This window comes from Amphibalanus amphitrite, unplaced genomic scaffold, assembly GCF_019059575.1.
Source record: "Amphibalanus amphitrite isolate SeventyFive unplaced genomic scaffold, NRLGWU_Aamphi_draft 000863F_arrow, whole genome shotgun sequence".
In the NCBI taxonomy this organism is placed as follows: domain Eukaryota; kingdom Metazoa; phylum Arthropoda; class Thecostraca; order Balanomorpha; family Balanidae; genus Amphibalanus; species Amphibalanus amphitrite.
Window position 1 is genome coordinate 4,792 of NW_024882357.1, and position 22,219 is coordinate 27,010.

At 46.9% G+C, this 22,219-nt stretch overlaps 2 protein-coding genes across 4 annotated transcripts; both read right to left on the minus strand.

Annotated features, from left to right (window-relative positions):
- Positions 1-607: 607 nt before the first annotated feature.
- Positions 608-1,276, minus strand: LOC122367334 (galactose-specific lectin nattectin-like). The gene has a single exon (XM_043340375.1). The coding sequence runs from the start codon at positions 1,274-1,276 to the stop codon at positions 608-610; it is 669 nt and encodes a 222-aa protein (XP_043196310.1).
- Positions 1,277-1,974: 698 nt separating this feature from the next.
- On the minus strand, positions 1,975-21,629 carry LOC122367309 (homeobox protein unc-42-like). Of its 3 annotated transcripts, XM_043340318.1 has the most exons (7): positions 21,595-21,629; positions 15,035-15,620; positions 11,041-11,174; positions 6,110-6,217; positions 4,573-4,849; positions 3,094-3,982; positions 1,975-2,144 (listed from the first exon to the last, which is right to left on the minus strand). In XM_043340318.1, the coding sequence occupies exons 2-6, from the start codon at positions 15,153-15,155 to the stop codon at positions 3,876-3,878; spliced, it is 747 nt and encodes a 248-aa protein (XP_043196253.1). In that variant the 5' UTR covers positions 15,156-15,620; positions 21,595-21,629; the 3' UTR covers positions 1,975-2,144; positions 3,094-3,875. The 3 variants fall into 3 exon arrangements, with proteins under 3 accessions (XP_043196253.1, XP_043196251.1, XP_043196252.1); XM_043340316.1 differs by lacking the exon at positions 21,595-21,629 and having other exon boundaries at positions 4,563-4,849; positions 15,035-15,574; XM_043340317.1 differs by lacking the exons at positions 1,975-2,144; positions 21,595-21,629 and adding an exon at positions 10,900-10,920 and having other exon boundaries at positions 3,096-3,982; positions 4,563-4,849; positions 6,110-6,220; positions 11,065-11,174; positions 15,035-15,571.
- Positions 21,630-22,219: the final 590 nt, after the last annotated feature.

The following is a 22,219-nucleotide window of genomic DNA, read 5'->3' on the forward strand; positions in this document are numbered from 1 at the left end:
AAATTGACCTGAGGTCAAAAATTTTAGGTGCATTAGAATCGTCTCGTAAGGACCTTTCGTTTGGTATCGTTTTTTTTCCGTAGCTCCCTTATTTACGGAGTTAGACAGGGGGGCGAAAAACGCCCCCCCCCCCCGGGCTGCGGTGGTTGGGATTACCCCCCCGGCCCGGCCGGGTTAAGCTCAAAGCTGACGATTTAATGCGGTATAAAGAGTTGCAACTAAATAGGCTACATATTCATTCGTTTCTTGCCGCACCGCCCAAGCTCTATAGGTATAGTCGACTGGCCCAGGCCGGCGATTATGCGTCCCTGTCCCTTCCTCAGAAAGTCCCGTGGGTGACAGACGTTAGGCCGATAGGCTCAGCCATCCATGCAATAGAGATGGCTATAATAAGAATACCTACCCTGTTCAGTGGCAATGAGACCGATCCAAATTTACCAAATACGAATGATATGATGCGATACTATCCTAAGCTTGAGTGTGCGACGGCCTCTTATAGGCCATTAAAGCCAGGACCCCAGTAAAATTATCAGGCAGTTGACTGTGTATTAACCGGTCCATCATCACACATCATTTCTTACAGATAAGAATCGCTCGAGAGCATCGTTCACGCCAGTTTGATCTGACACAGGACGTTGATGACGACAGTGCACGAGTTGTCGTGCCACAAGTTGTTCGTGTAGCTCGGCCAGCCCAGATGAATACAGCTCGGGTCGCCGCCGTCCGGCTGGTTCCGATCCCAGTGAGCGTAGTCGAACGGTGAGCCATCGCTCCACACCCAGTCTCCCGCAGCCTTCCCCGAGCCGAACAGGCCCACCCAGACGGCCTTCTCGGCCCCGCTGGAGGCCACCATACCCTCCAGGAACGGGCCCGAGTCCGGGTGGACTGAGGCCAGCTGCGCGCCCCTGTGCAGCACGGCGCAGGCGTGATGCGCCCGGAACCAGTTGGTCTTCTGCGGCGGGATCAGGTAGCAGCTGTCTCCGTGGCGCGCCCAGCCGGAGGGACACTCCCGGGGCTGTGACTGTCCGCCGTGCAGTGCCTGCAGCAGTCCGTTCATCCCCTCCGGGAGGTCCACAGCACGTCCCTCTGAGTCGCTGTAGTTGGTCGCCGTCCAGAGCTCCTGCTGAACCGCCTGCCGTACTCCCTCTGAACACGCCGCGGCCAGCCCGGCGACCACAGCGGCCCCCGGGGACACCGGGTGGTCGCAGGAGCAGACGGCTGTCCTGGTCAGCAGCAGCAGCAGGGCGTGCAGTACCGTCCGCTCTGTGATAGCCATAGTGCAGCGAGTCTATCCGTGGAGTCAGCCGCCTTCTGAGACCGCTGTCGTAACGACCAATGTTCGGGACACTGCTAGAGGTAGACTGGTTTGTAGAGGCCCACTGGGGCGGCTAGATATACTACGTCAGGACGATTTGTTTATGTTGAGAACATCTGTTACGGATGAAAAACCAAACATAGAGACGCAATTGGGAAATAGCGGATACGTCACGTATGTCTGGTCTCCGTCTATGAATTGGCTTCTGCGTAAAGTGACTAATACTGTTTCAGAATTTTCCAGGCATGATATAAATGAAACGGTTGTGGACTGTGGTGCATACCTAAGATGTGCAAAACCTATGCCTGCTATATGAATGCATATTGCATAGGCATATATAGCACCGACCTAAGAAGTTGAATGTGATTTCAACTCCTATGCATCCATCGTACATAAATACCTCATTAATATTTTTATTGATAAGGATGGATAAGGTAATTATGAAAGAATTGAAAGTCGCAACTTCCGAGTAGTAATCGGCTGAATCAATATTAATGAAACAACTGTCGCTTGTAAGGGTGCTTATATATTCAATTTACCAAAGTAGGTATGCAAGTTGGGTAATACCTATAGAACGATACAGGCACAACTGAATGCATCAGTAGGATGTCAACTTTTAAGATAATGCTGAAATACATGTCCATCAAGACAGCATACGATAATGGATAGCGAGCTTTATTATTTGCAGGAACGTCACGGCGCAGCGGTCAAAACACAAATGCAGACATTTATCACTGAATTGCAGGGTGGGCTCGCCAATGGCTAAGCTATTAACTAATACCATGTGTAAAATAGCCACAACAAACACTAGTGGATGACTAGAATTTAACCCTAGAACGCCTAGGGGGGGGGGGTTGTATCAACCCCCCCCCCCTGAGGTTTTTTCGAAGTGCACGCTAAACGGCTTGTCGTAGCGGGCTGAAATTTTCAATGCCCTCTGGGGCAACCTTTGCGCATCTTTTGCCGAAAAAAAATTGATCGGGTCATGTCAGGTCACGGAGTTATGACGTCATAAGAGGTACAGCCTCCGGCCGGATTTTCACAAACTGAGTGCCAACGCCCGAGGTTTCCTGCCGGTGGTACGGACATCGGTTGATGGATCGTGATGAAACTTCCCATGCATGTTGGGGCAAGTATTGGCTATCATATGGTATAAGAAATTTGACCGGGTCAGGTCAGGTCACGGAGCTATGACGTCACAAGAGGAACAGCGTCCGGTACTATTTTTGAAAAGCGCCCGAACCACTATTTTGCTAATTCTTGTCACCTCAATGGGAATATGCAGCAATATTAGCTTCTATAGGGAGCAAATGGACCTCCCAAATCCAAAAATACAATCAGATTTCAAAAATTTAAATTTTGATTTTTCAAATTTCTGCCGCCGACTGTGACCTTGCCGACTTCCGGCGCTCCCAACGCGCCATTTTTAGAGCTAGGGAAACGAAATACATACCAAACGATAGAGAATTGATCAAGGAACACGATAGTGAAGGTTTCAAGTCGATATCTCCCACCGTTTTGCCGCAATCGCCGCGGAAAGTTGAAAAAAGTCTATTTTTCCGAAAATTTGACCTTTGACCGGTCAAAAGTAGGTCAAATGTTGACCTAGGACCAAAAAATATACCACCAATCGCGAGATCTCGTTGAGAGCAATCCGTTGGTTTTTTCCGCTAAGCTCTACGACCTTCCGTTTCGAAACGCCAGGGGGGGGGGGGTCGTAACAACCCCCCCCCTGGTCGTTCGTGTTATGAGAAATGGCCTGGTCGTGCGAGGGTTAAAGTTGAAGCAGCTCCATGAAGTTATTGCACAAACGGTGGTACGACAATTCTAAGCATTAAACATAAATTCGCTATTCTACACACTTACGGAACGTTGGCACAATCAAGGAAGGTAGCACGTACTCAGGATGACGCGTTTCCATCGGCAATGTGCAAATCTAAGTATAACTACACTCTGCCGGACATTCAGTACAAATAACCTATTAACAAGAATCGGTACTCGAAATACATATTCGAACAAATACTATCTGAGATCATTTTAAGGGAATCGGTATCATTGGCATCAACACCTGATTCGACTCAGAAGAAGGTGATCTACCACAAAACAATTTAAGAATAGCGTATGTACAGATGAGGCTGTCACACAAGTCATATGAACGGAATCATTCACACTCAGCTTCCAAAGCCGTCCATCCGTTCAGACTGTGTAACCCCTGGTTCAGCATGCTACGACTCTTGCTGCGTTTCGCTCGGTTCATTTACACACTGTCTGTCCTTGCAGCCTCACTGGGGTCTGTATTCAGTCCATCGTCCCCGCTATTTATACTTGAGACGTGCTGCGGCGCACGTAGCCCGTTTTGATTTAGTTTTACTCCCATGCTCCAGTAGATGCGGCTCGGTGGGTCACACCTCGTCGCTAGAGGGCGTGCCGGCCGGCGGCTGTTCTGAGATAGGTGGCGCTCCGGTCGCATAGGGCAGCTCCCCGCCAGGCGGCGCCAGCGGCGGCGCAGAGCCCGGTGTCGGCACGCCCCAGGACCAGAAGCCCAGTTCGCTGCCGTCATTTACGTTTGGTACTGGAGCATAGGAGCAGACAAGTTTGGGTGATGGCTGGAGTTCATCCGAAGCGCGGAGAGCGATTTGTTGTACCACTCGTCCTCCATCGGCATACCTGCGAACGGACGGACAGACGGAGGGCGGTCAGATGGCGGGGGGACAGACGGAGGGCGGTCAGCGGGCGGGGGGTAGACGAGGATGGTCAGAGGACGAAGGAATAGGGAGGGAGAAAGAGAGAGGGGGCGAGAGGGAGGGGATGGAGGGAGAAGCAATCAGCGGACGAAGGGATAGAGGGAGAGCAGTCAGGGAGCGAAGGGAGAGACGACGGACGGTCAGCGGACGAATTGACTTAACTTAGGACACACGAGGAGGGTGGTAACGGAATGGCAAGCGCCAGATGGATGCTCATTGAGTAAATAATGTGCAAACAGTCAACAGGGAAGTCCACACCGTACAGGTCACCTCAGATCACCTCTCATTCTCATCAAAAAGGTCACTGATCGTATGCCATGTATGCCACCTGGCGTGTGCACTATCGGACTTCATTACAGATGAGTCAATGCATGGATGATTATGCAAACTCCTTATTACAGACGATAATCGGAGCTCGTGAGTTGGCTAATTAGCAGTTCCTGACTTCTGATCGCGTACCGTTCGCGTGTGCGGATCGGGCGCCGCTCGCCGGGGGCACCCACCATCTCTCACCCATATCGTTGCGCACGGCGGCCATGTTGTGCGAGGCGTGTCCCATTGCGAACGGCTGCGCCATGGCCGGGTAGGAGGCGGCGCCCATCTGCGGGTAACGGTTCATCGTGTTGAAGCCCTGGTGGGCTGTGGGGTAGTGCTGGTAGCCGCGGCTGGACGGCGGGTAGATGTTCCGCATCAGTGCGGTGTTGCAAGGTCCGAGCGCGGTAGGCGCCAGCGCCTTGTGCAGCTGCTTCTCCTGTTTTCGGTACTTGGCACGACGATTCTGGAACCACACCTGAGGACGCGATAATGAGAGTTTTATTACATGAAGTTAAAAAGGTTGGAGAACGGCTAGAACGAAAAGAGAACGAGTGAACGATTAAAACGATTAGAAGAGGACAGCACGGTGCCAAAAACCTAAAATTGTTCATTTGGGACCTGAACCGGTATCCCCCATTATTGTATTGGTGTCATATGAATTGTTCTGAAGTAAAACCAGTGTGCGAAAACGGGTTTGTCTGCCTGCCCGCTTCCACTCTAACCTGTGATTATATGTGTATCGGCATAACTCCTTCAAAAGATACACTTAGGTGCGAATCAGTGCAACTTTCTAGCTGCACTTTTTTCATTTTCAATTACAAAATAGTAAGGCTAGGTACCGATATAAGTAAGGGATTATTTTTGGACCTCAGCAACTCATGCGACGTGTAGATGTCTCGTTTTCTTTTTCTTCTTGGAATGATGGAACATTTCTTAAATGTTTTAAATGTAAATATCGCAAATTGTAATGAGTATGAGTAATGTTTCATGGTATAATATTCGCCCGAGATGCGTTTTCGTACACCCCTTTATCACTGACTTCATGTAGTTCTCAGCAGCAAATGAAGCAAATGTCTGCACACATGCTCCACGTTTTTGCTCTCCGTGTGTCGGCGGGTGCCTGTCGGACGTGTATTTCTGTTTTGCGGGGCGCCGCCGCCACTGGACGCCACAGTCGGTAACGAGCCGACGCGAGCCAATTACGTCTGCCGGTGTCCACGCTAAGTGAATTTGGAGCGGGCCACGAGACGGCGCGCTGCTGACGTCAGCCGCCTTTCTGGCCGATCAATACGCGCTGATTGGAGGAGAGGTCGGCCAGGCCGCTCGGGGAGGAAAGCCGCCCTGCCCGGCCGCCCGGAGACGAAAGACGCCGCCTGCCGCCGACTTTGCCGCCCCGCCAGGGAGACGGCTGCCTTCATCAATTCAACACTCCAGCGTCTCTGTCATTCTGAAGAAAACATCAACCACTATGGGCTAAGGCTTTTTGCAATGTGCACGCTGGTGGATTGGCTTGTTAATGTTTATGCCGTTCTCCTGTGCCTTATTTGTTTTGTTTTTCTTGCTTATACAGCTTTACAAAATGACCTCTTCACGGAAAATAGCAAAAAGTTCAAGGTATGTGAAGCAATAAGCCAAGCACGTGGGTAAAAATTGGTTATAAAGGACATAAAATGACACAAACGTAACGAAATAGGCACTTAAATCCACCCACCGCAAACCACCGTCATGGCCTCACCTGGATGCGTGCCTCGTTCAGTTTGGTCGTCCTGGCGAGCTCCTCCCGGCAGTAGATGTCCGGGTAGTGGGACTTGGCGAACGCTGCCTCCAACTGCTGCAGTTGCTCCTGGAAAAGAAAAATATAATGATGAGAGTACCGCCACAATGCCAGAAGCCAATGAGCAAATTAATCGAACGCAAAACAGAGTGTGTCCGTTTTTATGTCCATTGGCGATATCGATAACTACTACAAACTGAGCCATAATTCCTTGAGATATTTGGTAATGCTGTTTTTTTTCTTACTACGGTATCCTACCGAGGAAATATGCTATCATTGAATTTAACCAGACAAGTTTTTATTTTGCAGGTAAGTGTATTTTTCGGCGGCGACCTATCATTCAGTGATTTCAATGATTGATGCTGAAAAAATGTCCCAAACATACCATCTCTACTTAAAATCTAGCACGTAGTCTCGATTCAAAGGCTTGACTGATGCTCTTTCTGATTTAGTTGCCTGTTTAGACGGTGATTGAGTGGCTTTTGGAAAATGACTAGAACTGGAAGACATCAAACAGTTAAAATGTCACCTACTGAGAAGTCATGCTGCCTGTGTTCCTTTTTTTTAGATCCAGCTTTTACTCAACACAGTCCTCGATCTGGTGCGGGCTTTTCACTGCGATTTGTCAACTATTAGAAAAAGGTAAGGGAAATCACACAAACATTAAATCACACATCAAGTAAAAGAAGTAAGATCACGTGTCGTCATTTTCCAAGAGCTAGTAGGCCTTCACATCGGCCTTAAAACCAAGGCCCTAAATACACTTAAAACCAGCAGCCGAAGGTTCAATGCCAATGGCGTTCAGGAGCTACACGCCTCAGTAAAATAGACGACGACGTCCCGCCTCAGTGCGAATGCGGGGTAAGTTTCGCTGGTCGGCGAGTCGCGTGCAGTGCACGTGCACTTGATTGGCAGGCGGGCCGACCGTTCGGGCAATGCTTTCATGTAAGCCGCATGCCACAATCTTACCAACGGCGCAGGCAGTGTGGAGAGCAATCAGCTATTGTGCAGTCAGCTAGCCATGCTGCTTTATCGCATCCGATATATGGTCAAATCGACGCCTACCTGTTACTACTCGGGCACAAAAATTTACTGCGGGAGTCGCATGGAACCCTGTTGAATGAAACCCTTACGAATTCTACATGTACCGTTCTTGCAGTGCTATACTTTTCCCTTTTCTCGAACAAGACATTTATCAAGCAGCTTCGGTCACAGGAAATCAGCACCCCTGGTCCTTCGTCTTCTGTACATATAGTTCCTACATAACTACACATGTGGAAGAGACGTCACAAAACGTGAGCTCATTAAACACCAGCTCACTGCTACTTCTGCTCATTCCTCATTGTTCCAAATCAGTCACCGCTCCGGATAACTCTAAGGTCATGGCAAGACGCTGCTGAAAGTACGTATCCATCAACCGTTTGCAAGGCAAAAATTTGACTAGAGAAAGTTGGCTGGCTTTTAGGCCATTTTCTTGACATATTTCCTGAAAAAACGCACGGCCAAGGTGCGCTGACAGACGCCGAATAGGTACACTGGCCTAAAATGGTCTCGGAGACAGGTCACGGGTCAAAGGTAGTTAAAGTCAGGGTCAAGATTAACCCGCGCCCTGCTGGGGGTCCTGGATTTCCACGCCCTGCTGGGGGGGGGGGTGTTTGAACACCCCCCCTTGTAACTCGGCTCCTGGGCCACGTAGCGATACGCGGAAGGCGGCGTTCGAAAGAGCGTAAAAAATAATGACGAAATCACTTCGGTCAATTTTTTGGTCAGGTCAAAGGTCAGGTCACCAGAGGTCATTGAAGGCAAAATTTCGCCGATTTCCAGGTCGAATGTCGAAAGTTTCCAAGAAGCCAACGCATAACTCGGGAACCAATAGAGCTACAGCGCCGCGGAAAAGCGCATTCGATAGCCCTATTAACGCCCTTTCTGAGTAATTCCCTCAGATTTGACCTAACGTCAACGGTTTTGCCTGCAGGGGGCAAAAACTGCAAAAATAGCCGATATTTTCGAAAACAGTTTTTCTGCAATAACTTTTGACCCAAGCCTTGTACGAGCTTACTTTTACCGGCATCGTGTTCCTCTCGTCAAGACGCATCGAATGAACTATAACTTGACCTTGAAAGGTCAACTTGAAAATTTGACCTCAGGTCAAGGTCATGACCTGACCGGAAAGGGTCATGTTGCATATCAGTCGATCCGTATCGTCGAGCTGAACACATCTAAGGCGTTTTCATCGCTCTAGCATGCCTCTATCAAAAGTTATTTGCGAAAAACTGTTAGATACCATTCGTGACCTAAGATGACCTCAGGGCATAAACAAGGGTCACGGACACCATTTTCAAGTTCAGTGTGTCTAAACCACTTGTAATTCGGTGTTTGGGAGTGTGTATAATGTCTTTCATCCAAAAGAGGCGCATTTCAATTTTCTCCCATTGACTTATAATGGGGAGGTCGCAAAATTGACCTGACCTTAGGTCATCGATATCAAAATTCTGAGATATACATTTTGTACATGCTATTGCTCTTAGCAATCGCTGAAAGTTTCAAAGCGATCGGTTACTCGGTGTAGCTATGACAGACATTGAAAGTTTTTATGAGGTGAGGTCACTTCAAGTGACCTGGTGACCTGACCTTGAATGACCTTGGTCTGAAATTTTCACAACATGTGTAGAATTGATGTATGATAAGGTGTACCAAAAACGGCGGCGCTCCGCGCCGCCGTTTTTGAGATATTCGCGAAAAACCACAAGGGGGGGTGTTCAAACACCCCCCCCCCAGCAGGGCGCGGGTTAATCTCGAGGGAAAGTGACAGGTGTACACTTGATCAAATGGAGGGTAATGTAACTTTCGTTGTGATCTGCCGCTTTTAACGCGAATTATTCGGGAAAAAACGAAGGTGTCTGTCTATCCGGCCTCCCTGTAGCTGTGGGAGTGTTAAACAATGCTTGTATTTCGGAAGTTCCGACCGGAAACAATTATCCGGGGTTTTTCAGTCTAAATGTAGACTTTAACATCTAATGTACCATTGTACATTGTACTGTACCTGTCACTTACATGTAACAGCTAATGTAAAACACTTGCAACCTATCTATAAATAGCGTCTTTCAGCATATAAGATGCACCTCAATGCAATGTTATGGGCGGCATCAATGTGTAGCCCAAACCAAATGTCGACACTAACACACGTCATGCACGAATTTGCCGAAATTCCCAAGAGTAATAGAATTTTGCTTTGGAATGCATTGTGATGTAGTTTTTGGTATTGACACACGCAGTGGAGGCGGGAGGGGGTGAAGTTCGCCCCCCCTCCTGTTTTTCGCAAACAGGTATCTTAGGTAGGTACGCTACGCCGTAATCATTCCATTAGTGTCAAATTTTAAATACCTGCCTAGAATCGAATTGCGCATCTTGCCGTGAGAGCAATAAGTAAAATGGACTACAGCTATTCTGGTACAGGGGTGTGAAGTCAAAAATCCCGACGAAGCGGTGGCGCGGCGACCGGCGTAGGCCGATTCTCGCTGCCCGCGGCGCCGGACGGTTTCGTGTGTTGCTCACCGCTACTAATAGTCGATTCGCGTCAAAACCTATGTGAAGACTTTAGAATGTACATACAATCTGATGGTGGTGAAAGAAATGCGAAAATCAGCCGATAACCTTTTGAGTTACGAGTGTGCAAACACAAAATTGTGACCGAAACGCTTCCCGCGCCGCCTGTTCCCCGCCTCAACCGGAAGACATCTTACTCTAACATAGCAATGTTCTAATTGCCATCATTATGATTGGATTATCTGGAAATTCTCATTTTATACTCATGATGCATGTACTGTCGTATAGCGAAAAAAAATATTGGCCAGTAACTTTTGGAGTCACGCAAGCGTGTAAACAAAGTTAAACCATCATCTGGCGAATTTGACCCCGTTTGACCTCATTTGACCTGGAAGTAATGTCATGAAATTAACATACGATAGAGTTTTCTACCGCCCCCACTAACACTCCAAATTTGGTCTTTCTGGCTTTAATGGGAGTTGAGATGAGATCTTAGTGGGCGAGACATTCTCTCCCTCAACCTCCCCCCTCCCCTTTTCCACCGGGTGTAGTTCTCGGAACCCTTCCACTGCAAGTGTTAACAGTAAGCTTCTTAATTAGAAAGAAAATGATAAAATTTCGTCATTTTCAGATGGGAAGAACAGATGCTCCAATTAACTGCCCTCCCCCAAAAAGGATCAACTAGAAAACACTTTCATTATCCTGGTTTCTTTCAGAATCATCATGACTTAAATGCATTCGTATGTAGGTATAGGATATTGCCTGTTACCAGACTGATGTATGAAGCGTAAGTGTTGGGTTCGATCACGTCTTTTGCTTGTGAGAGCGTGGTCAGCTGCCGTTTTTCACCTGTAAGAAAGCATGGTGATTTGCATACGTTTCTGGTCAGCATGGAAGACGGTGGTGATGTGGTTTTGGCACTGTGACTGAGCTGAGAGGTTCGGTGGTGGTGAGAATTGAAGGTGAGAAGGTCGCGCGGTTTTCTCACTCTATCTCACCTGTGAGGAGGTCGTGCGGTGCCGTATCTCACCTGTGAGAAGGTCGTGCGGTCTGCTCACTGTATCTCACCTGTGAGAAGGTCGTGCGGTGTTGTATCTCACCTGTGAGAAGGTCGTGCGGTGCCGTATCTCACCTATGAGAAGGTCGTGCGGTGCCGTATCTCACCTGTGAGAAGGTGGTGCGGTCTGCTCACTGTGTCTGAGCTGTGAGAAGGTGGTGCGGTGCCGTATCTCACCTGTGAGGAGGTCGTGCGGTGCCGTAACTATCTCATCTGTGAGAAGGTGGTACGGTCTGCCCACTGTATCTCACCTGTGAGAAGGTGGTGCGGTCTGCTCACTGTATCTCACCTGTGAGAAGGTGGTGCGGTGCCGGCGGCGCGCCGGTGTCGGACAGGCCGAAGTAGTCGGGCTGTGACCGGCAGCCACGCCGCCCGCGCCGACCTCCGTCTTCAATTTCTTAAACGCGCCGTCAGCACCTGAAACTGAACATATAAGTTTAAAGTGACCATCCCACCTTAACCCTCGCATGTGTAGGGGGGGGTCGGATGGACCCCCCCCCCATGGTTTTTCGCGAATAACTCGCGTAAAAAGCGGCCGATCGCGACGAAACTTTCAGTACCCTCGCATTGATCAATTTGACACCTACCCTGAAAATTTCATGACCCTGACCCAAATGACCTTTGACCTGTGACCTCTTTTCCGAGACCATGTTTGGCCGGAATCGCGATTTCGCGTATGTCGGCTCGCACTAGCCGCGTGTTTGCAAGCTTTTCGTGGTTTCAAACGTTCAAACATGTGATTTGATGTTACTCCCGTGTGTGTCAAGGTCACCTGAAGGTCAGGTCAGGTCATTGACCTTTGGTGACCTCGGGTGACCTCGGGTCACTTTTTCGAGTTTTACATGTTTCTAGGCTAGTTTTTGGAGCTGAATTCGAATTTAGCAACCATTTGAACATTTACGAAGTAGTTTTGGTGACTTCGTAACATGTTACGAAGCTGTCAGAGGCGGTTGACACGTACTACGAATACCCGTCACGACGCCTACTGGTTGACCTGACCTGACCTGACCCGACCTGGTCTAAATGCTTCACTACATCATCTGTGATCAAAACTAACACGATATTCGTGATCAGCACCCCGAAAAACCCCTTAGCAGCCACACTTTACGACTTTCTAACAGGTCCCGATTTTCCCGACTTTGGGTCATTGACCTGACCTGGAAGGTCAACCAATGACCTAGGACCTTAAAATTGGGTATCATCGGCTTCCTCTCGTCACGGGCAACACGCTCGTTTTTTCCGCGAAGCTCTAGCTCGATCAGGGGCCAAACGGCAAGGGGGGGGTCCAACCGACCCCCCCCCCCCCCTACACATTAGAAGCTGGCAAACGCCGCACACATGCGAGGGTTAACATTAGTTTTGAGTTGAGATAGCCAAAATGGGGTCCCTGGCTTGCACTTACCGGTTTGAGCACTCACAAGATGAGAAATGCCTCAAATACAAAATATCTAATTTCAAAGTTGCAGCACTTGGATTCAGAGGGGCTAATGCATTAGAATGCCCCCTCTGAATGTGTGACGTCAGCGCAGATCTAACTATTTTAAATGTTTTACTAAAATGTTTGGTAGCACGCGTTGGGGTCTCACACGAGAACAGGGGGGAGGGGGCACTTGTCTCGCGCATCACCTCTCACCCATAGCCGGCCATTTCGCTCTACCTCAACTCCGTGGACTATTCCTGTGGGGTCACGTGAGTGACATGATCTGTAGCAGCGGCCCAAAGGACATCAAACCTCCCGACGAGTGCAGTGAGAGGTGTTGCAATTCTCCAGGCACGTGCCCAAAAACGGGGAATAATTTCCTGTTTCGGGCTGAGTCGTGCACTGCTCCAAAAACTCGTCATCTGCAAAATACGCTGTAACTTCTTAGAAACGAAAATGACATGATCCCAAAATATGTCAATACAAACTTAGAAGTCCACTCTTTTTGCCCATAGCATGATCACCGTTCTGAGGGCAAGTGTTTTCTCGTAATTCGGAAATAAAATGTGTCAGTTTTTCGTGAACATCCCTGTATTTGACACAGTTTAAATAAATTTGGGAAAGGTCGGCAAATCCACCAATGTCGCGCTAATTCCGGCCGCGGTCCCATCGTGCGGTGGTATTTTGTTAGTCATTTTTATCTTTCTAGTAGCGGTTTTGATGCTATTAGCCGTTTTCACGACAGGTTATCTGGCAAACGCACCAAATTTGACCAAATTTTCACCAAATATCTTTTACAACAGATATCTCCATATCAGAAATTTGTGTTTTAATCGAAAATGATGTCTGATAAGTAATGTGAAAATCATTTACGCAAGTAACTAGTGAAACCCTATCTGATACCTAATTACTAAGAAACACACGCCGGTTTTACGACAGGTACCTACACATTTGGTGTACATAAGGTGCAAAGTTGGTGAAAATTTGGTCAAATTAGATTCATTGCGTTTCTTTTTTTTTCATAGTCAGTTTGGGTTGCACAGTTGCTAAAATACTGATTTTTCAAATTACCAGACATTATTTTCGAGCACTGTGATAAATAAATTCATGCTCTGAAGATATATGTTGTAAAAGAAAGTTGGTGCAAATTTGGTCAAGTTTGATGCATTCGCCAAATAGCTCGCCTTGAAAACGGCTAAAAGGAGTCTAATTTGACCAAATCTACACGAAATCAGCACCAAATGTGCACCAAATATGTACAAGATAGCCGTCGTAAAAACGGTTAATACGAGTATGTTTCAGGGAGTTTGAGAAATCCGTGAGTTCACAAACTCCCTAGTGAGTCCGCAAAATCAATGACGGGTCAGGGAGTTTAGGAAATTCCAAAGAGATTGGGAGTTGGGACAAATGGTGTAGCATGTGGGTGGCATACGTGCCGTCCGTGATGTTAAAACAGAGGCGGCTGGATGCAGAGCCTATTTAGCCGTCGCACGCTGACAAAAACTTGCAGATCAAATGCACACCATTCTTTTAATTTTAAACAGTTCAGTGATGTAGCCCAAACATGTACCGCCGCTTCAAATTTAGTCGCAAAGTTATTTAGTTCACGTCCCAATTATAGATACGTTCCACACAGGTGTTCGACACGTGTGCCTATGCTGAAGCATAAATGACCAACTGAGCTGTTTCTACTTTGATATATTGAGCCTGACTCTGGAATAGCCACACTTGTGCGGAACGGATCTAACTGGGCCGTAAACTAAATAATTGTATGACTAACTAAAGCGGCGCTACATGTTTGGGCTACATCACTGAACAGTTAAAAATTAAAAGAATGGTGTGCATTTATTTGATCTGCAAGTTTTTTGTCAACGTGCGACGTGCGACCTTAATAGGCTCTGCATCCAGCCGGGTCTGCCCTACATCATAATTGCCTGTGTGGTAATGTCAGGTTCTAAATTCTTGTATTTTTATTTCAAACATTGCGTTGTGATTTTGTCATTTTAATATGTGTTTGTGATGCGGAAATGATGCAACAAATTACACACTTTCTCTTGCAATAAATGTGCTTTCTCATGATGAGTGAAATACGCTATTCAACTATATAAACAAGCAGGTTTAAAAATAAATTTAGAAAAGGAAAACTATCTAATAATTGTTCTAAATTCAACAATAACCAGGTGCATTGCATGATGTGGCAGCGGTAACGTTCACGATACAAATACTTATCATTGTAATCATTTGTAATCACAAATAAATTTATGTAAGTAGCGAAGGCAGAACTATCTAAAATGACACCCAATCTATAGCTTCTGAGCGCACCTTCCAGTTTAATCAATTTTGTTGGCAATCAAAATCCGCACTCGCTCAATTTTATTATGTTCACAATCGTTTTCAGTACAATTTATTAATGCACTGCTGTTTGTATGCCTGCGCTAGCCGTTGACCCTGAAAGATAGTATTATAGGATGCCTGAGAAACATCTAAGCACATTGAGTTAAACTAACTTTATTCCAAAGTTACGTCTCTGAAAGTCCCTGCTTTGTGTTCAATTCGATGAGTTCAATATTTCATTCATTAGTGTAACTTCGTTGCCATCATTTCTGATAGAGTAATCAAGTTTGCCTTTGCTTCAGATCAAATCTTCCAGTTCATAATTGAATATCGTTAGTCGGTAACCCAACACTGTCAATGGAATTACCTGCGTGCCACCCGACCGGCCTACCTCACACGGTATTGTTTCAGTAAACTAACTCGGTAACAAGAATAATGAATCGAGTTACCTTGTCCTGCGAGCGAGTGAAATTGCAATGCGGCTGGTGGGTGGCGGCGTGCGGCGGCGGCGGTCGCGACACTCGCTCACCTGCATGGTCCGGGTGCGGCCGCAGTGCGCTGTCCAGGCCGTACAGGCCCGTGAAGTCCTCCACCTTTCGCTTGTCTCGATCGTCGTCCAGGCCCGGCGGCCGGACCTGGTAGCCGTCCATGGCGGCCGCGACGGCGCCCAACCAGCCGACCCGGCGCGCAAATCACGTTTGTGGCATTAATGCTGCGGTCGGCTTCGCTCAGCGTCGCGCGACATATGATGAGGCGACCAATGGTGACTAATGATGTTAGAATGAGAGATAGAGTTTTATAGATCGGCGCTAGCGGCGCGGTCGGCACGCCGCCGCCGTCCGGCGCGCAGCCTGCGCTCAGAGACGATTGCCGCAAATCTGGCGCCCAAGTGTTGCAATGCGAACCAATCAGATTAGCGTTCCTCGGTGGGGTCACCGTCGGCCGGCGCTGGCCGGAGTCGGCGGCCGCTGATTGGTCGAGACACGCCGAGGACTTCCAATATGGCGGCGCCGGCGATCAATAGTGGGGGACGCGCCCGCGGGGGACCGGCACCGGCGGCAGAGACAGGCGGCACGGTCGGCCCCGACAGCGAGACGACAGCCGTACTGACAGCGCTGGGTGGCAGGACAACAGCTCAGAACCGATAATCATTTGCCTTATTTATTGGTACATTTTTATTACACGATAAAATATCTTAATGAGAGCCAAGGTGTAGTTCACGTGATCAAAGCGTGAACCAAAAAGGAAGCCAACTTTGGGTCATAGATAATATAGGTACTTGCAAATAATTACCTACCACAAAACAGCGACCTTAGGATTATTGAAAAAGAGTAAAAAAGCTAAGTTTTTCGCAGATAGCGCAAGATCGGCGACACGAGACACGAGTAGCATCGCTAACTCTGGCATACCATTTTGAACAATTTTGGCACATATCCTGTTAATTTGAACAATTTTGGCACATATCCTGTTAATTTCAAACCCAATGGGGTTTGAAATTAACAGGATATATGCCTCCATTATATGCCAGCAGGCATATAAACACAGGTGACCAGATCGCAAAAACCAGTACCTACCTAAATATATAGGGTGCAAATGAATACCTAAATGTATATATAATGAATGAATACCTAAATGAATACCTAGGTAGCATTTGCACCCTAATATATAGGGTGCAAATGCTACCTAGGGTGCAAATGAGAGGTAACGTAAGTCTTCCCGAATTACGTAAAAACGGTGGCACATAGCACCACCACATTTAGGTACTTGATGGGACATTAAAAAATTAAACTTGTGTTGAAAATTTAAAGTCTCCGGTTTATTAGGTTATGTCATATAACGAAGACCGATAGGTATATTAGCAAAATAACACTGAAATTACATTTGCATTGCTATGAATTCCTCATTCCAGAGCTTTGCATCGATTTAATCAAACTTGCATGGTGTGCTATGGTTCATGGTCATTAACCCTCGCCCATATAGGGGGGGTTGGTGCAACCCCCCCCTGAGGTTTTTCGGAAATAGTGCAAAAACGGCGGCGCGCAGCGCCGCCAAATTTTGGGTACCTTATGGGGCAAACCTTGCGCATCTTTTGATAAAAAAAATTTGACCGGGTCATGTCAGGTCACGGAGTTATGACATCACAAAGGGAACAGCCTCCGGCCGGATTTTCACAAACTGAGTGCCAACGCCCGAGGTTTCCTGCCGGTGGTACGGACATCGGTTGATGGATCGTGATGAAACTTCCCATGCATGTTGGGGCAAGTATTGGCTATCATATGGTATAAGAAACTTGACCGGATCAGGTCAGGTCACGGAGCTATGACGTCACAAGAGGAACAGCGTCCGGTACTATTTTTGAAAAGCGCCCGAACCACTATTTTGCTAATTCTTGTCACCTCAATGGGAATATGCAGCAATATTAGCTTCTATAGGGAGCAAATGGACCTTCCAAATCCAAAAATACAATCAGATTTCAAAAATTTAAATTTTGATTTTTCGAATTTCTGCCGCCGACAGTGACCTTGCCGACTTCCGGCGCTCCCAACGCGCCATTTTTAGAGCTAGGGAAACGAAATACATACCAAACGATAGAGAATTGATCAAGGAACACGATAGTGAAGGTTTCAAGTCGATATCTCCCACCGTTTTGCCGCAATCGCCGCGAAAAGTTGAAAAAAGTCTATTTTTCCGAAAATTTGACCTTTGACCGGTCAAAAGTAGGTCAAATGTTGACCTAGGACCAAAAAAATATACCACCAATCGCGAGATCTCGGCGAGAGCAATCCGTTGGTCTTTTCCGCTAAGCTCTACGACGCTCCGTTTTCAAACGCCAAGGGGGGGGTCGCACCAACCCCCCCCCCCCTGCATGGGCGAAGGTGGCAGATCGCCGTTTACGGGCGAGGGTTAAGTGATAATGATGTAACGGTGAAAATAAAGAACATGTATATTTCAGCTACCTCCAGTTGTGAGAATATTTGGGATGTCCGATGTATTTCATCGTTTTGTGCTATAATATCTCAGTTTATACCAATGCGCGACAAAATTTGTGCTTCTTTGGTGCAAGAACGCAAAGTGAAAGGCCGGGCCAACTGAGATCAAATGTGTTCAAACAACCTTATTTAGCTTGGCACACCTTGAAGATAGAGTTTCAAAGAAGGTGCCATTAACCGTGTTTACATAGGGTTCCCTTAATCTTCCCCTAAATTCGATCTGAAAATAGGGGAGAAATAGGGGAAGATTAAGGGAACCCTATGTAAACACAACTAATGTGTTTCTCTTGATCAGCAAAGGTGAGCTCTCTGCGACATGAAGCATTTAAATATCTCTAACTTGAAGTTAAAGAGATCATCAGAGCTTGAAAAAAATGAGACGGATCTGCTTGTTTTCGCTATAATAGCCAGTTTCACAGACTATGCCGGTTCTAGTGATATACATAAAAGCTTTGTTCGTTCCTCATTATTTGTAGATTTCACTCGGTCAGGCACACTGAACCCCACAGGCACTCGCATGCTCTAAAAACGGACCCACCTTTTGTCAAAAAGTAAGGATAAATTTCAGTTAATCAGCCATTTTATATCAGCCATTTTATATCTTATAGACGCGAATTAAGCAAACGTTTCTAAGTGTAATGTCGTCGATTCAATAAGCGAATTGCAAACCCGAAAGGTCACCTTCAGTGTTTCTGAATGCTGCCAAAGTGTTCAGAAGAGAATAATATGAACTTTGTAAGAGCAATTGTATCCTTCAAATAAACTTGCTTGGTTTCCCCATGACGAAAAATAGCTGCTGGATGACCGAAATAAAGTGATTAAGGATGACTCGAATGGCAGATGTCTCTGAATAATTTGTCCGTAAGGTGGTGAAAGATAATAAATTAGAATGTGAAAGTCTGATGTAGATATTTTCAAGCATAGGTAAGGTTTTTTTTTTAAATATATTTCCGTAGTCCTTTCCATTAATCTTATATTGGCGTACGATGTTAAATTCGTACTGCAAATTTATTTGAGAATTTAAAATTGTTAATTTTTTTACTTTAACCCGCGCCCCAGTGTCAGTCTGGATTTTCCACGACCTGGGGCCGACTTCGTCGACTTCGTACTCACGTCACTTCGTAAGTCGATTTTCTTTCGTAAGTATGATCTGGTATTCACGTCAACACTTCTTGAGTTTTTATCGACGGAGTTCACGTGAATAAAAAAAATTACTGAAGAAGTAGGTCAAACTTAAGAAAATTCTTACGAAAATGATCGACGTGAATACGGCCCCTGGTGTGGGGTGTTTCAACCCCCCCCCCCCCCCACCCACTAACTCGGCTCCTGGGCCACGTAGCGACACGCGGTAAGCGGTAATCGAAAGAACGTCCAAAATAAGGACGAAAACACTTCGGTCATTTTTTGGGTCAGGTCAAAGGTCAGGTCACCAGAGGTCATCAAAGGTAAAATGTTGACTATTTCAACATTTTGTAAACTGCCAACGGCTATCTCGGGAACCGATAGAGCTACAGGGCCGCAGAAAAGCGCATTCGATAGCCCTTTTACAGACCTTTCTGAGTAATGTTCTCAGATTTGACCTCAGGTCAACGGTTTAGCCTCCAGAGGGCAAAAACTCCAAAAATAGCCATTTTTTACGGAAATCGGTTTTTCGGCGATAACTTTTGACTCAAAAGAGCCATGACATTACAGCGCAGCGAGCGAAGCGAAGTCTTTTCAATATCTAACGGAAAAATCTCAGTATGAGCGGCCCGGCCCGGCCTGTAACGCTTTTGAAAGGCTTATATCTCAGCAACCGCTAGACCGATTGGCCTGCGGTCTTTTTTGCTGGGTAGCCCCATCCCTTCTACCCCGTAATTGACTACTTTTGAAACATCTCAGTGACCGCCGTGGCACGTGCCACGTGAAAAGTCAAGGGTGTTCAAGCTGTTTTGCAAAATTGTGATTTTGAGAGGCTCATATCTCAGCAGCCGCTTGGGCGATTGTCTTGCGGTAATTTATGTAGGGTGGCTGCATCCCTTCTACCAAAGGTCAGATACTCTTGATCTATGTGAGTGACCCCCACTGCACGTGCAAAATGCAAAAAGAAGAGGTGCCAAGTTTGCTCCCATTTCAATAACTCGGTAATTACTGGGGCGATTTCACTGAAACTTGGCATACGGGTAGGCAGTCTAGTGGTGTCAATCGGTTACCGAAAATTTCGGTTACCGAAAAGATATGCTGACCGATTTGGTAATCGGTCGGTCAGGCCCCCCCAAAATCGGACACTTTCGGTCACCCTGCCAGTGAAACCATTTTCAAAAAGAGAAAGTATTCCATTTTTGCCTAGTTAACCCTCGCCCGTAAACGGCGATCTGCCACCTTCGCCCATGCAGGGGGGGGGGGTTGGTGCGACCCCCCCCCTTGGCGTTTGAAAACGGAGCGTCGTAGAGCTTAGCGGAAAAGACCAACGGATTGCTCTCGCCGAGATCTCGCGATTGGTGGTATATTTTTTGGTCCTAGGTCAACATTTGACCTACTTTTGACCGGTCAAAGGTCAAATTTTCAGAAAAATAGACTTTTTCAAATTTTCCGCGGCGATTGCGGCAAAACGGTGGGAGATATCGACTTGAAACCTTCACTATCGTGTTCCTTGATCAATTCTCTATCGTTTGGTATGTATTTCGTTTCCCTAGCTCTAAAAATGGCGCGTTGGGAGCGCCGGAAGTCGGCAAGGTCACAGTCGGCGGCAGAAATTCGAAAAATCAAAATTTAAATTTTTGAAATCTGATTGTATTTTTGGATTTGGGATGTCCATTTGCTCCCTATAGAAGCTAATATTGCTGCATATTCCCATTGAGGTGACAAGAATTAGCAAAATAGTGGTTCGGGCGCTTTTCAAAAATAGTACCGGACGCTGTTCCTCTTGTGACGTCATAGCTCCGTGACCTGACCTGACCCGGTCAAGTTTCTTATACCATATGATAGCCAATACTTGCCCCAACATGCATGGGAAGTTTCATCACGATCCATCAACCGATGTCCGTACCACCGGCAGGAAACCTCGGGCGTTGGCACTCAGTTTGTGAAAATCCGGCCGGAGGCTGTTCCCTTTGTGACGTCATAACTCCGTGACCTGACATGACCCGGTCAAATTTTTTTTATCAAAAGATGCGCAAGGTTTGCCCCATAAGGTACCTAAAATTTGGCGGCGCTGCGCGCCGCCGTTTTTGCACTATTTCCGAAAAACCTCAGGGGGGGTTGCACCAACCCCCCCCTACATGGGCGAGGGTTAAAATGAAATTTATTGGGATATTAATGATAGAGTTGCAAAATTTCCCCCAAATGCCAAATGCCACATTTTGGCAACTTCATTAGCCAACCCACCAAGCAGGCAGCAGCCACCCATTGTCCAACCACAACTACAAGCAGGCTGATATTGACTCAGTTGGCCCCACAAGTACACACAATTTTGAAACTCTATTCCAGTCTAACTCAGGGGCGTCGACGCGTAAGGAAAACTGGTCCGACTTTTTCTCGGGGGGCCCCCACCGGTGGGGGCCCCCAGGGGCCCCCGTGGCCGCAGCAGGCCCCCCCGAGAGCCCCAACAGGGGCCCCCGCGGCCGCAGAAGGGGACCCCGCGGGCCGCAGCAGGGCCCCGCGGTGTCTAGCAGGGCCCCAGAGGCGCAGCAGGGCCCCGCGGGCTCTAGCAGGGCCCCCCGAGCCGCAGTAGGGCCCCCGCGGTCTGCAGCAGGGGCCCCCGCGAGCCACAGCAGGGCACCGCCTAGTCGAAAAAGTGGTCCGACTAGTCGGAAAAGTCGGACCGGTGTCGACGCCCCTGGTCTAACTGTTAAAATTTCACCTGTAATCAAAGAAGTATTGCCTACAAAAATCATTATACAGTAATCAAAAATGCAAGGACAAAAATAACTTGAATTACTGAAATGTGTTTCTGAAGACTGGACAGTTAGCACTTAGCACTTAGCAGTGATCACATTTACATTTCACAGGTGTTCTACTATCCCACATTCTCCTTAAATATTGCAGGTACCAACCAAATGTTTGAAATCTAGATGACCACAACATAAAAAAAAAACATAGGAATCTTGACAAAAACTACATCGGCCATGTCCGATTTCTGGAATCTTCCACATTCCAAACACAAGGAAGGATTTCGAAACAAATGCGCCATAACAGAGACTTTAAACCAGCTGATAAAGTTGCTGCAAAAAAAGTTTTGGATTGTTACATGCTGCCTCGTGAATTATTTTATTGATGTAAATGATCCAACACGATATTGAATTCTAATGAAATCAACATTGTGAGTGTAATTCACTACAAGAAAATTAATTTCCCTTCAATAATTCGACCAAAAGGGCATATAAATAAATATTACGTCATCAACATACATCCTTTCGTTACGGAAGAGAGGATCTTAAAAGCCAATCCTTGGTTCTTCTATTACTTTTTGCGCCACTTTGGCGCCACTTTGTAGGTATCAATTTTGTCTGCATATTTTGTTTTCTTGTAAAGATAAGACAAACAAGAGATAAGACAAAGTGCCTGTGTAATGAATTTTCATTTTTGGGACAAAATTCAAGCTCAGAGCTACCTAATACCTGCCTTTTCAGCTGGATTTTCAGTGTCAAATTATTTGTAGAGTATCTCAGACCACATCTCAAGACTCAAGGCAAGTTTCCAAGCAGTTTTGATGTGTTTTGTGGTGTTTTGATTCCGCCTTTTCT